This window comes from Phyllopteryx taeniolatus, chromosome 2 (assembly GCF_024500385.1).
Source record: "Phyllopteryx taeniolatus isolate TA_2022b chromosome 2, UOR_Ptae_1.2, whole genome shotgun sequence".
NCBI lineage: Eukaryota > Metazoa > Chordata > Actinopteri > Syngnathiformes > Syngnathidae > Phyllopteryx > Phyllopteryx taeniolatus.
In genome coordinates, this window is record NC_084503.1 from 38,325,828 (window position 1) to 38,339,532 (window position 13,705).

Here is a 13,705-nt window from a genome sequence, read left to right on the forward strand (position 1 = left end):
CTTTTTTTTGCTTTGACTTGTGAGCACAAATTTGAGATAAGAGCGCTGTATGGTGGCAGTGAAGTCACTTTACTTTGGCTGATAATGAACCTTTTTTTTTTTTTTTTTAAAGAGGCTTCAAGCTGTTTAATGCCACTAACAGTTGAACTTTACAGTCAAACTAAACATAAAACAGACAATTAAATGTTGTGCATCAAAAGCAACTACATAGTTTCATCTTTGGCTAACAAGTCTGTTTAGCTTTACTTAGCATGGGACTGCACTTCATTTTAGAACACCTCGACAGCGCGGGGACCTACGTGAGGATCCTGTTCGTCGACTTCAGCTCTGCGTTCAACACCATCATCCCCGAACTCCTCTCCTCCAGCTCAGCGTCTCACCTGCCATCTGCCGGTGGATTTAAAGCTGATGGGCAGGACACAGCATCTACATGCACCACCAGCACCGGGGCGCCCCAAGGTTGTGTCCTCTTTCTGCTGCTCTTCCCTCTCTATTCAAACGACTGCACCTCAACGCACCCGGCTGTCGAACTCCTGAAGTTTGCAGACGACACTATAGTCATCAGCTTCATCAAAGACTGTGAAGTGGAGCGGCCAACACAACCTGGAGCTGAACACGCTCTAGACTGTAGAGATGATCGTGGACTTCAGAACTGCCCTTTATCAACCGTCAAGACCTTCAAGTTGCTGGGAATTACAGTGTCTCAGGACCTGAAGTGGGAGACCAACATTAACTCCATCCTCAAAAAGGCGCAGCCGAGGAGGAATCTGTCCTGTGTTCATCCATCACAGTCTGGTTTGGTGCTGCCACATAAAAGGACAAACTCCAACGGACAGACTGCAACGGACAATCAAAAGTGATAAAAAAAAAATTGTCAGTACCCCCCTACCCACCCTTGAGGACTTGCACGCTGCCAGAACTAAGACAAGAGCATGCAAAATGCTCTTGGACCCTCCACATCCTGGTCACCAGCTCTTCCAGCTCCTTCCCTCAGGTAGGCGCTACCGAACAAGGCAAACTAAAACAAGCAGACATTCCAACAGCTTCTTTGCTCTTGCCATTAACTTCTTAAACAGTTAACTTACAATTCCATTGTAACATGCTGCCAATTTTTGTCTTGAGATTGTAGTCACATCTGTGTCGGGCCAATTATACATTACTCGTGCACTCACTGTTGTAGTGTCGCCACGCTGCACCATTTGTATATCTGTTGTTGACCAATAATGGCCACTTATGTGCTTGAGACGTATCTGCACCATTTGCACAATAGACACTGTTCCACATTATCGCACTACTAGTCACTTTAAACTGCTTAAATTTCTTGAAGTCTCAAAAAATTGGCACAATGGTCACTGTACCAGACTATTGCTCTATTAGTCATTTCAAACTGCTCTAAATTGCTAGAGGACTCTGCATCATTTGCACAATTGTCAAAAAGCGTTATAGTTCTTGGTGTTCTGGTTCTAGGAATTCTGTTTCCGGGGGTTTTTGTTGTGGAAGTTGTGCTGGGTGTTGTTCTGGGCCTTCTGGTCCTTGGAATTCCTCGTTTGGGATTTCTTGACGTTGCCAGTCTACTTCCAAGGCTACTTCTGGGTCTTCCAATAGTATGTGTTCTCGTTTTGCGATTTCCAGTAGAATGCTTCGATTGTCAGGACGAAGGCCTGCCCGTTCCGGAAGAGGGTCCACCTTAACGACGTCTCCAATTGAACTGGAATGAAACATACCTCACTTTTGTCTCATGTTCAGATTTTGGTCCAAATATTCAAAACAGCCCAAAATGATGGAATATGCAGATGTGTGCAATGAAGTGTCCAGTGCACACACATGTATGTACTGTATACCAGTGTTGGGCAAATTACTTTTCAAAAAGCAATTAGCTCTAACTCAAACAAACTATCAAACTAAACACTCCTATCTCAAATCATCTTTCCTCATTGAAATGAATGGAATTGCCGTGAATCCATTCCAGCCCCTGCCTCCAAAACCCCAAATCTTTATGTTTGTGATTTATAACAAGGAAAACGGCACTCTGTAATATTGTACTTTATAAAAACATAGACTAATAACATAATTAAATAGAATATAAACAGGTTGTGCATCATGATTTCATGGTGCAATGCAACTCATTGTGCTCCTCCTTCTGGTGTGCCCACTTTGGCCACCGGGAGGCAGTATAATACAGTCATATAGACAAACGAAGAAGTGTCATCACTACTCTCAGTAACTAAGTAAGCTGCAATATCAGCCTTTTTTTCAGATAGGATAAAGAATATATCCCTGTATTGTTATATTATCTGCCTATATGTGTTGCTGCACCATTTGTGCCAAACCATATCGAAATATTTAGTTTGGCAGTAAATTTTGAGTGAGAGCAGCATTAAATATCCTGAAGCATCTTTTTGAACATTTGTTCACCATCTGTCAAACTGCTGCTTATCGTGAAGTGAATTGAGATGAGTTTACTGCCACCATACAGCGCTTGTATCACAAGTTTGCGCTTGCAAGTCAAAGCAAAAAATTGGCCAGATGACGGATCGTATCTTATCTCAAAAAAACTTTTAAGTCGGGTCACTTATATCTCACAGCACCACTTTATACTGAATATATCCTCTAGAGTTTTTTTTGGGGGGGTGCGGGGGGGGGGGGGGGCAGCACCCCACGACCTTAGTGAGGCTAAGTGGTATGGAAAATGGATATAGTACAGTATAGACATGTATTGTATGGAGACAATGGTTAACAAGGAAAATTATGGCCACTAAAAAAAGTTCATAATTGCTGGTAGATTTCACAAGATGGCGACAAAGCACTACTTTTTATCTGAATGAAATTCTTCAGCTCACTTCAAAATTGTTCATTAGTTCCAGGATGCCTTCAAATGATACTTTAATTGCTTTGGCCTGAGCGCAAAGACAGCAAATGTGAGTTTTTTAGCAAAAAATGGATAGTTTCCACACAAAAAATCTGCAGCGGCTGAACCGCGAATATGTAGGGGTTCACTGTATTGTAGAGATACCATAGATATGCAGTATATTATGTATATATCGTGTAGTAGACCATGGATAGTTGTTTTTTTTCTTCTTCAACTGGGTTCATCTTGTGCTGGTGGAGGCAGCACTGTGCTGTCTGAACGCACGTTATTAAACACATACAGTACATATACTGTATACACACATTATATAGGTATTATTATAAACTATATAAAACACACTGTACTGTATATATCCACACGACACTTTTACTTACAGATATTTGCTAGTTGTCTTCAGGTACTGTCCATCCATCTTTATGCACATAAGACCATACATACGGTGCAGTAATAATTGTAGTTTATGTTGTATGTGAATTATTTCATATCAATGATGTACTATCCATCTTTATGCACATAAGACCATACATACGGTGCAGTAATAATTGTAGTTTTTGTTGTATGTGAATTATTTCATATCAATGATGTACTAACAGTAATAAACATGTTTAGTAATTCTGTAATATTTGCGTGAAGGCTCACCAGTTACATGAAGCACAAGGAAGGCGAGCATCATACCTGAAGAACACACACACATGCGCAAAAAAGCAACAAGATTTTGCAGAGCGTAATCGTTTTTGTCGTTTAATCTGGCTCACCATTGACTAACGTGAAGGCCGCATCTTCTTCTTGTTGGCATTCTGTGTGTAGCAGTCTTCCTCAGTGACGCTCTTCCTTCCTTTTTATATTTTTCTCCTCTTCTCAGTCATTTGTCATCTTATTTTATTTTCATTCAACATGAATTTATCCTGTTTAACTTGATGTTTGACATTTAACTTGCCTTTAATGAAAGCTCCTTGATAAAACTGACTGTGCAATTGTGAGGTGAAATGAAGTAAAACACCTTTAAATTTGCATAGATCTTTATTTTAGTAGAATCTATAATTGACATCAATTAAATAAAAAGAAGAAAACAAGAGCAAACAATCTTTAAATTACAAGAAAATTACACTGCACCATTCATGTAGTACAAAAATAGGCCTTATTTAGAGTTTTGTCCCAGGTAAGCCAAGTCATTTGTGTACAGTATTCATAGGTCACACGCTTAAGGTACTGTGTGCAGCCAAGGGGCCGGGAACCTCGCGAGGAGATCGACGGGGGTCATCTGAGGCCGCCCCCGAACACATTTTATGTATGCTGACCAAGCATGTGCGCACATGGACGTGCACAGAACCGATTTCAGCCCTTAAGTTTAAGAAAATGGGATACATTCTAGCGCCTTCCTTCACAGCAGCTCAACAATACAAGGTGTTGCAACAGAGATGACACATGATGACCAACCACGCACACAACACACACACACAACACATACACACTACTGAAGTGAAAAAGGACTTGATGGGAGACTGACAAGTGACAAATCTTAAGACGAGACAGACAAAATGATTGTCTTTGGTTCTGCCAACGTATTGCTCCTTTTAATTCGAATCGACAGAGACTTCACAAGCTCCATTTGATTGAAACCACAGAAAAGCCTCTATTCTGTCAATCTGCAAGTCTTGAATGTTCCAAAAAGACAGTTCAGCACATTAAGCCAAATATTCGAACTCACTTCCATCACATTTTTTGTTTTGTGACTTGGCAGCAAGCGGTTGAAACAGTGAACTAGTGCGTTGGACGCACTCTCCCACTTCAGGAAGTTCTAAAACTGAGCACTCGAAAGCACCCAGTCAAAGAGGCAGACAACTACTCAAAACAATTTGTGCCATTTGCACACGCTCGACTATTACCTCTAATAACAAAATCACTCCAAATTGTAATTCTAAAAGAAGTTCTTGGAAGCAGTTTTGGTGCCGCATTAGCTCATTATGCTTTTTATACGCTTCACACAATACCAGAAGTCTTTTATCTGAGTCCATATAGCATTTCTAAATTATTATCCTACTTAAAGCCTAAATGTCAGTAGGCACTAATGTAGATCCACGATCAGTCCTGTGCAGCCACATCAGGGACAAACACCTCTGCAATCACATCTGCACATGAACCAAAAAGACTACGGGAGGGCCTTTCGACACAAGTGGTTAGGTTTAAATGGATTTATTTTCTGTGCCTGGCTCTTGCTCTCTAAACAGGGAAATTGATTGTCAGTGTCAGAACAAAAAGTCTTAACCTCAAGAGGAACCATCGAAAGAGGATAGTACAAACGGCACAAACAACGTCTCGCCAGCAATCTCGATTTAATGCATAAATGTGGGCCGATGGGACCGAAAAGTCAATCCTTTGACCCGGCCAATTCCCCAAAAAAGGATTTAAAGCCCTCCCTGTGAATGCTAACTTGGAGACTACATTTGACACTGCATCCTAAAAATCAAATGATACACCAATCCTGCTTAATATTTCCAAAATACTTCCAGCTTGCGCATGTGATGGTGTGTGAAACCATGCCGAGTGATAAGAGGTAGATATAAAGTGTGAGCAGCTGCAGTTTTGTATGCATGTCATCACCATCATGACAACCTCTCAGCAATGTTTGACTGCCAGATGGGAGTGGAAAAAAACCTCAATTCAGTGAAGCTAGTGAACAGAGATCAATGGATTTAGATTTGCTACAATGCAGTCAATCACGAGATGCACATTTAAAATGCAGCACAGAAGAAAAAGACTGAAAATCAACCTTCCCCTAAGGTATGTTTTATAAAAATATATATATATATATATATATATATATATATATATATATCTCAGTTTCTGCAGCATCAATCAGAATCCAACTCCATTGTTGGAGGGGCTGATGATGGAGATTCACTTCAATTTAAAATTGATGCAGAGATGTTGATGAGATGTGCAGTTTTAACTCGGCTTAAAAGAGAGCAGGAATATGAGCTGGAGGGGGAAAATGTCTCTGTATATTTCTCTTCCACAATAAATGACAGACATGTACATTAGTGTCATTTCTAATTTGAGGCATGAGCAATTTGTCTTTGTAGTGCTAATATGGCCGGGCCAACGGAACGTATTGATGTATTGGTAATGAGTCCAATCCTTCAGCAGATGAATTACAAAAGTAATAGCTGCTCCGGTGCCGCAGGGTTGATCAGGTACATTTGTACTATAACACTTTCACATGTGATAGCTGCAAGGTTAGATACATTTGAGGCTTTTATAGCCCCCCCCCCCCCCACCCCCCACAACTTGATTCTGACAGCTGTGGGAACCCATGTGTGGCTCGCATTGCAGTATAGAGACATCTGCAAGGTGCTGTAAAAGCATCATCTATCATCTACACAACAGATGACACACCCGTTGACAGGTGACCCAGAAAAAAAAAGATATGAAACTCCCGAAGCATTTGGGATGTTGATACTTGAGAATCTATGTTTCCGAAATGTTTGTCCTCACTTGAAAATAGACTTAAGTAACTAGTGTATTGACAGATTGAACACTCACGTGCAGGACGGACACTGGCACGCTTGTGTTGCTCACATCAAACAATCTCATCTGGCTAATGCAGAGACACTGATCAAAAAGGGATGGAGGAAGAAAAGCAAATTGTTTTAGTGGAACAATAGGAGCTGGAGAGGAGGGTGGGGACGGACGCACACTGCAAGTGACCCAAGGGAAGAAGACTTGGAGGAAGAAACGTGGTCTCATATAAGTGTGAACACATCCTGAGCTCCAAGGGTGCAGCGACTTCCTGTCAGGTCTCTTACAGGGGAAGTGGAGGATGATGGGAACCCACTAAAATGGAGGCTGAAGAGTCGGGACGAAAGATAAAACCAGAGAGCAGGAAAGCAAAGACACCCCAGCCCTGAATTACCAAACAATTGGTGGCGAGGATTTTAAAAAAGCAGGGCAGAAATGCAATGTATTAAAGAGCACTTTGTGTTTTGATAAAGGCAGTCCTCTCGTTTTGGACGTCAAACTCTTCGTTTTCCGAGTCTGTGTTGGCGCCGTCGTCCCCCCAAACTGTCGGGATGCCGCGGTACGACACCACCCTGTTGCCACCCAGGCTGAAGCCACCCGTGAGGCTGCCGCCGCCGGCTTCCAGAGACGGGAGCTTGACGAGGGCGCCCGAGCGCAGCTGCAGCAGGAGGAAGATGCCAGCGAAGACGGCCATGATGGCCATGCAGCTGAGAATGGCCACAGTCATAGGCAATTGGGAGCTGAGCTGGGGCTGCAACCCAGCATCCCCCTGGCCCGGCACAAAGACACCGGGGGACTCGCGCATGTACTGGGTGACGCGATCGCAAGTGCCGGTGATGGTATTGAGGGATCTGTGAGGAGGGCAGGACAGGCAGGCCTCAACGCTGAGGCTGCTGCACGTCAGGCAGGGCGGCAGGCACGGCATGCAGGCTGGGACTGAGGCTGGCGAAATATAGTTCCCCACTGTGTAGTTGAGGGGCTGAGAACCCACGGCATAGCCTGTTGGACATTGTGTCACACAGCTTTGCATGAAGAGGTAGTAGCCAGCATTACACTCTGCAACACAGAAAAGCACAGGAAACTCAAATAAACAGCATGCTGCAGAGAGACATTTTCTCAATATCAATCCATACGGATGAAAAAGTGAGCTAGAAACAGTACACTCCATGATCTTCAAACACATTATTAGCCCATTCTAATAAGAGAACTATGTCAAAAACCCTCGCTTCCTTAAGATAATTATGCTTACTTTTGACAGAGATATTAATAGCATTATTCATCCTTTCAGTCAGATAAATATTTGAGAGCCCCAAAAAACGAATCGTGATACTGGTAAATTGGTAACGATCATACGTTCTGTCATTAAGAGTGAATGCCCCCATGTAGCACATTTCATACACAAGGTAACTCAATGTGTTTTTGGATGATCAAAAGCATTTGAAAAATAAAAAAGCAGCTTAAAAACTTTTAAATACAGAGAGAAGAAATAACAAAAACAATTTACAGCGCAAGATAGATCATTTAAAAGTTGTTTAACGCTCTTTTGGGGGAGTTCAGTCAGAAGAACATTACAATAGTTAAGTCTACTTGAGATAAAAGCATGGATGAGTTTCTCCTGGTCTGCTTGGCACATGCAAGCCTTCACTCTGGATATGTTCTTCAGCTGGTAAAAGGCTGTTTTAGTGATTGATTTGATATGACTGTTGAAAGTAAGGTCGGAATCTATCAACACACTAAGGTTAGGGACTTGGTCAGTGGTCTTTGAAGAGAGTGACTCCAGGTATTTACGAACAGCAATCCACTTTTCTTTACTCCTAAAACCAATTATCTCAGTTTTGTTTGTCATTTAATTGACGTTTAGGCTCATCCAGTTACTTATCTGTTTTAGACAGTGACACAACACCTCAACTTGAGCAGTAGTCATCTGGAGACACAGCTAGATCACTGTGTGTCATCTGCATAATTATGAAAAGTCAATACTGAGGTTCTGAAGAATTTGGCCCAAGGGTAGCAAATACAGGCTGAACAGAAGATGCAAGAGCTGATACATGTTTGCTAAACTGTCTGCCTAATTACTCTGTTGGCAGTGTCACTCATGGTGTTAATATAATTAACATGAATCAAGGTTAAGTGGTAATTTCATGACACAAAATTAGTGGTCCAGAATGTAGATTCACAATACACATTACAGTCCTAAAACTGCCTCTGTCGAAAGCATCCAGCTCATGCTGGCTATCATTATCATTATGATGTAGTGAGAATTACAGTGGGCCTGAAGCATTCATACAATGATGACAGAAACGTTGATTGTGTGCACACAAATAGCATTTGTGTGAATGCTCGACTCCCTCACAAGTAATACGTTTCTGATGGTAAAATTGAGCATCATTTTTATAAAAGGACGCTGATATTGTTTTACGCATGCACCTGCCTTTCCTGCTATATTCGCCATGTGTTTGACTGGCAACCATTCCAGAGTATAGTCAGCCTTTCGCCTGAAGTTAGCTGGGATAACCTCCAGCTCACCCACGACCCTGATCATGATAAGCGCAATAGAAAATGGATGGAAGGATTGTTTTTGTTCATGGAGTGTATATGAAGCCAAGTAAAATCATCACCGTTAGAGTAAATGCAATTTACAAAAGGACCTCACTAGTGTGGATAAAAAGAGTGAAAACTGTGGTTGAGAGACCTACAATGCCTTTGAGAATATCAGACAATAACTCAGGAATACAGAATGTCAATCAGGTGACCCGGGGAATGGTTCCTGGTTTGGAAGGCTGTCAGTATGTCATTACCCATGTCTGCCTGTAGGAGCCACACTGTCACTGTGTCAGATAATAGCTGGTTTTCAGGTAGCCCTCGTTTATGGAGGTATTTGGATTGGATATGAGACACCAATATGGACCTGATTAGAATCTGACAAATCGCTTGAAGCTATTAGGAATAGTTTTCGCTTGTGGTCCTGACTCCACCATCTGCCTGGGACAGGGGTGGCCCCCTGTGGTTCAGTCTGTTCTCAGCCATGTCATGTATTTTAATCTTCTTTTTAGACTATAACTGCTTTTACATATGGGGCAGTGGGGGTGGGATGGCCCAAGGAATGGGGGTCAGAGACTGCGGTTGGGTGGGAGGGAATGGCTTTTAATACCCGCTGTGTGAAGCACTTTGTGTATATTTTTTTAAGTATAAAAGGTGCTATATAAATACAGTGTTGATTAATTGATTGTAGACAGGTGGCTGTATGATGTACTATACTGACGTGATGCAAAATGATGAGTGAACCTAACATGTTTCATATTGCCCCCACAACAAAGAAAAGCTTATCACTTGTCTCACACACACACACACACACACAATCTTCTTCAAATGAGCACTGGGAAGAGATACCATCTTACCAAGGCATGTCTGTTTGAGGTCCAATGTCTTACAGTTGCCGTTTACAGGCTGAGAATCATCACGGGGGCCGGTGCCATATAGCACCAGGATGAACTGGGTTAGAGTGCCTGAGAAGAGAGATGAGCCAGGAGATATTTTTATATATATTTATATAAAGCTTTCATGAAAAGAAAAAAAAAAGTGTTCTTCGAAAAAGTAGGCCTGTCAGTCAGAGAGGCTCAAGCTCCCGAGGGTAGCTTTTGTTCAAGCATATTCTTTAGAAGACTCAGGATTTTTGCCATGAAGTGACAGAAAATGACACTTTGAAAAGAGCAGCAATTTTCAGACAAGCCAATGTCCCTTTGTGCCTAATAGGAGTATTTGTGAGTGGGGGGGAAAAAAAAAAAAGTGTGGCGGTTTTGAGAGGTTCATCTTGACTGAAAGTCTCCTGAGTAAAATCTCCTGACTGAGGATAGCGCTGACAGATTTAAAATTTGTTCTCTTTTCATTTTTGTTTTTTAGCTTCTGAATACAATGTTGGGGAATGACTGAACCAGCTACTTCATGTGTAATTTGTTAAAGTTATACAAAATGAAAACAAGCAGCAGTGTTTCTTCCACAACTCAATCCAGAAAATAATGAGGTTTAGTTTTAGGAGGAGTTCGATTTGAAGTGGTCTCATTGACTTATTTATACATCATGGTTGTAGATGACTGCAATATATCTCATGTGATATTCTCAGAACATTCAAGTGGATAAAAAGCACAATTTAGGAGTGCAGTTGCTCTACCAATCGTATTTGTAAAAAGAAAATTCTGATCACATGTGAGTCAATTCAGGTGAGGAAATACTTTGGGAAATAAAGTGTCTCAAAAAGTGACGTCATTATGAATGCTTGGCTGCCACAAGCCAGTTATCCCTATGGTAACTGACAACTGCTTAAAAGCTGGCTATTATGATGATAGCCGCCGAGACATAGTCTACGACCAATCAGAGCAAAGCTATTTTTTCCATATTCAAATTAACAACAGTGACGAACATAAGAACAGTCATCCAATCAGAGAAAAACGTATTTGCATATCAGATATTAATGAGAAATAAAGTCGTCTCATCCACCAGGCGTTGTGGACCAACTAGAATAGCTTGAAAAGGAACATCCTGGGCATTTCCGAGAAAAACCTGATAAAAGCACATCAAAGATTACCGGTAATAATTACAAAAAAAAAAAAAGTGTGGCTTGGGACCCTAAAGATGGTTTGCCAACCACCAATAGACATATAAAATGAAGAATAAGGAAAGACAATACTAGCCGTGGTTTGTGCTTGCATTTTCCATGTTTACAGGTTATCTGGAGAGCAAATGTTATAACTGTTTTATACAAGACTGTTAAGTGCATTTTTTTCTAATGAAAAAACACCCAAAAAAAACTTTGGGGGGCTGGAACAGATTGATTGCATTTCTATTCATTTTAATGGGGAAAGATGATCTGTGATACAAGTGTGGTTACGAACAAAATGTGTATCTCAAGGCACCACTGTACTTTTATAAACACACTGTTAACAATACCAACATCAAGTTATGATGAAAACACAAACATGCTGTCACATCATGCAAAAAATGCTTTACCGTAGTCACTGGCCCCTGCTACATTCTCAATCTCCAGCGTCCACTTTCCAGAGGGGTTCTCATCCCAAGAGTGGGTGGTCATGAAAGCCCAGTCATTAAAACCCTCTGATGAGTAGTCATGAGGCCTGCAGGAAGAGGAAGCAAAAAAATAAAAATAAAATCACATAGGCATGTAAACAGACTGAACTGACCAGTTTGTCAATGTGTGCAGCTGTGTGTTGGTACCTGGGGTGAAGCAGTGTTGAGCGCGTGCCGGCAGGACTAATGAGGTGGATAGCCAGGTTGCCCCTCCGGTTGTACGACAGGGTGAGCCGAGCTTGGACGTGTTCCAGTGAGGTCACGTGACTGTCGCTCCCCAAGCAGGCATCCACGCTCTTGTTTACTGATAAATGGCCGCCAATGTTTCTGACAAAAAGATGCCAAATGAAGGCAGAGGTATGTGATTTGATGTACCGTAATTTTTCGTGTATAATGCGCATTTTTCTCCCCTAAAAATTTACAAAAGTCAATAGTGCGCATTATACATAGTTATAGGGGCAAATGGAAAAAAACTTTCACATTTTATAAATGTACGCGTGGTTATAAAAAAAACTGTACACTTTCATTCCAAAATGCCACCGCCACCTAGTTGTTATAAAAAAGGTGTAGCCTACACTTTAATTCCAGTATGACAGTGGGGACATATGACTGCATATATGTACAGTTATGCTCATAAGTTTACATACCCTGGCAGAATTTGTGAAATATTATTATTATTATTTTTCATACGACTGATGAATGAATAACAACCATCATCAATTTCTTTATGGTTATGTTTTGTTTAATGATAATGCTTTTCTGAAATGCATGACCGTTTAATTTGAATCCCATTAAAACAAAATTAAATGTGTTTCGCCGGGTCCTTCATGTTTTCTTTAAAGAATTGTAACCATCTTACAAATTCTGCATGGGTAATCAAACATATGAGCACAACTGTGTGTTTTCTCATTTACTAAATAAACGTGGGGCTGTAAATTTCAAAATAACAGCCAGTAAAATAAAGTGCTTAACTTCAGAATAATTCTTTGAAAAAACTAATATATTTTTATATATAATGATAATACTTCATGTTTTGATCATATGGGTAGAAGCAAAATCATGCATTGTAAAAATGCACTATACATAGGTAGAAGGGTTTTCCGGAATTTTTAAGTCAACTTTGGGCGTGCGTATTATACATGGGTGCGCATTATACACGAAAAATTACAGTAGCTAATACAGTGTGCATTACATCATTACAGGCTTCCCCCTAAACTTAGGATAATAAGGCTACTTAACTCCTGACCAGTGTGATAGTCTGCAAAGAGCAGAGTTTGTAGCCTTGGAGAGGGGATTAGAGTTGCACCACCTGTAGCGACCATATGTTTTGTAAAAAGTACTGCACTCTTTGTTTTTACATACTTCCTCCCATAGCTGCTTTAGAGGTTTTGGTATCAAATTAGAGTCAAACAATCAAATCAAGGCGGCACGGTGGCCGACTGGTTAGAGGGTCAGCCTCACAGTTCTGAGGACCCGGGTTCAATCCCCGGCCCCGCCTGTGTGGAGTTTGCGTGTTCTCCCCGTGCCTGCGTGGGTTTTCTCCGGGAACTCCAGTTTCCTCCCACATCCCAAAAACATGCATTAATTGGGGACTCTAAATTGCCCGTAGGTGAGAATGTGAGTGCGGATGGTTGTTTGTTTCTATGTTCCCTGCGATTGGCTGGCAACCAGTTCAGGGTGTACCCCACCTCCTGCCCGATGACAGCTGGGATAGGCTCCAGCACGCCCGCGACCCTAGTGAGGAGAAGCGGCTCAGAAAATGGATGGATGGATGGACAATCAAATCATTGACGAAATGACAGTTGAAAAGCTGTGATCATTAACTGTCATGCTGTTGAGCACTGTTTTTCTAGTTTAAGAGGATTTTTTACTTGGTCACTCTCAATGAATTATATAATGCACTCTTCCACATATCTTCTACATGTCTGTGGAATATTGTATAAAGATGATGGTGTCCTACGATCAAGCTATTTATTTTGCAATACAAAAAAAAAAAAAAAAAAAAAAGAAAAAACATCTCACATTTTGCTTAACTCTTCCAAACAGATAATGTTCCTCTTAAAATTAAATGCATTTATTGCAGAAAAAAACTTTTATTTTCAGATTTTCATAATACTCATTATGTAGGGACATATGCTAAGAATACTGCATATTAAAAATTGTCTGATGTACTGTATATTCTGTTGTTCTCATTTGAACACATTGTGACTACATTCCTAACTGCTCCCTTCATTT

General features: G+C 41.0%; 1 protein-coding gene across 5 annotated transcripts in view; it reads right to left on the reverse strand.

The window, feature by feature from the left end:
- Nucleotides 1-3,870: 3,870 nt before the first annotated feature.
- Nucleotides 3,871-13,705, reverse strand: part of furina (furin (paired basic amino acid cleaving enzyme) a) — a 91,638-nt gene continuing 81,803 nt past the window's right edge. For all 5 annotated transcript variants that reach the window (XM_061766116.1, XM_061766119.1, XM_061766118.1 and 2 more), the window contains 4 exons: nucleotides 11,618-11,797; nucleotides 11,393-11,517; nucleotides 9,787-9,894; nucleotides 3,871-7,444 (listed from right to left, as the gene is read on the reverse strand). In XM_061766116.1, coding sequence (XP_061622100.1) covers nucleotides 6,834-7,444; nucleotides 9,787-9,894; nucleotides 11,393-11,517; nucleotides 11,618-11,797 — 1,024 coding nt within the window. In that variant the 3' untranslated portion in view covers nucleotides 3,871-6,833. The remainder of the gene's footprint in view (nucleotides 7,445-9,786; nucleotides 9,895-11,392; nucleotides 11,518-11,617; nucleotides 11,798-13,705) is intronic.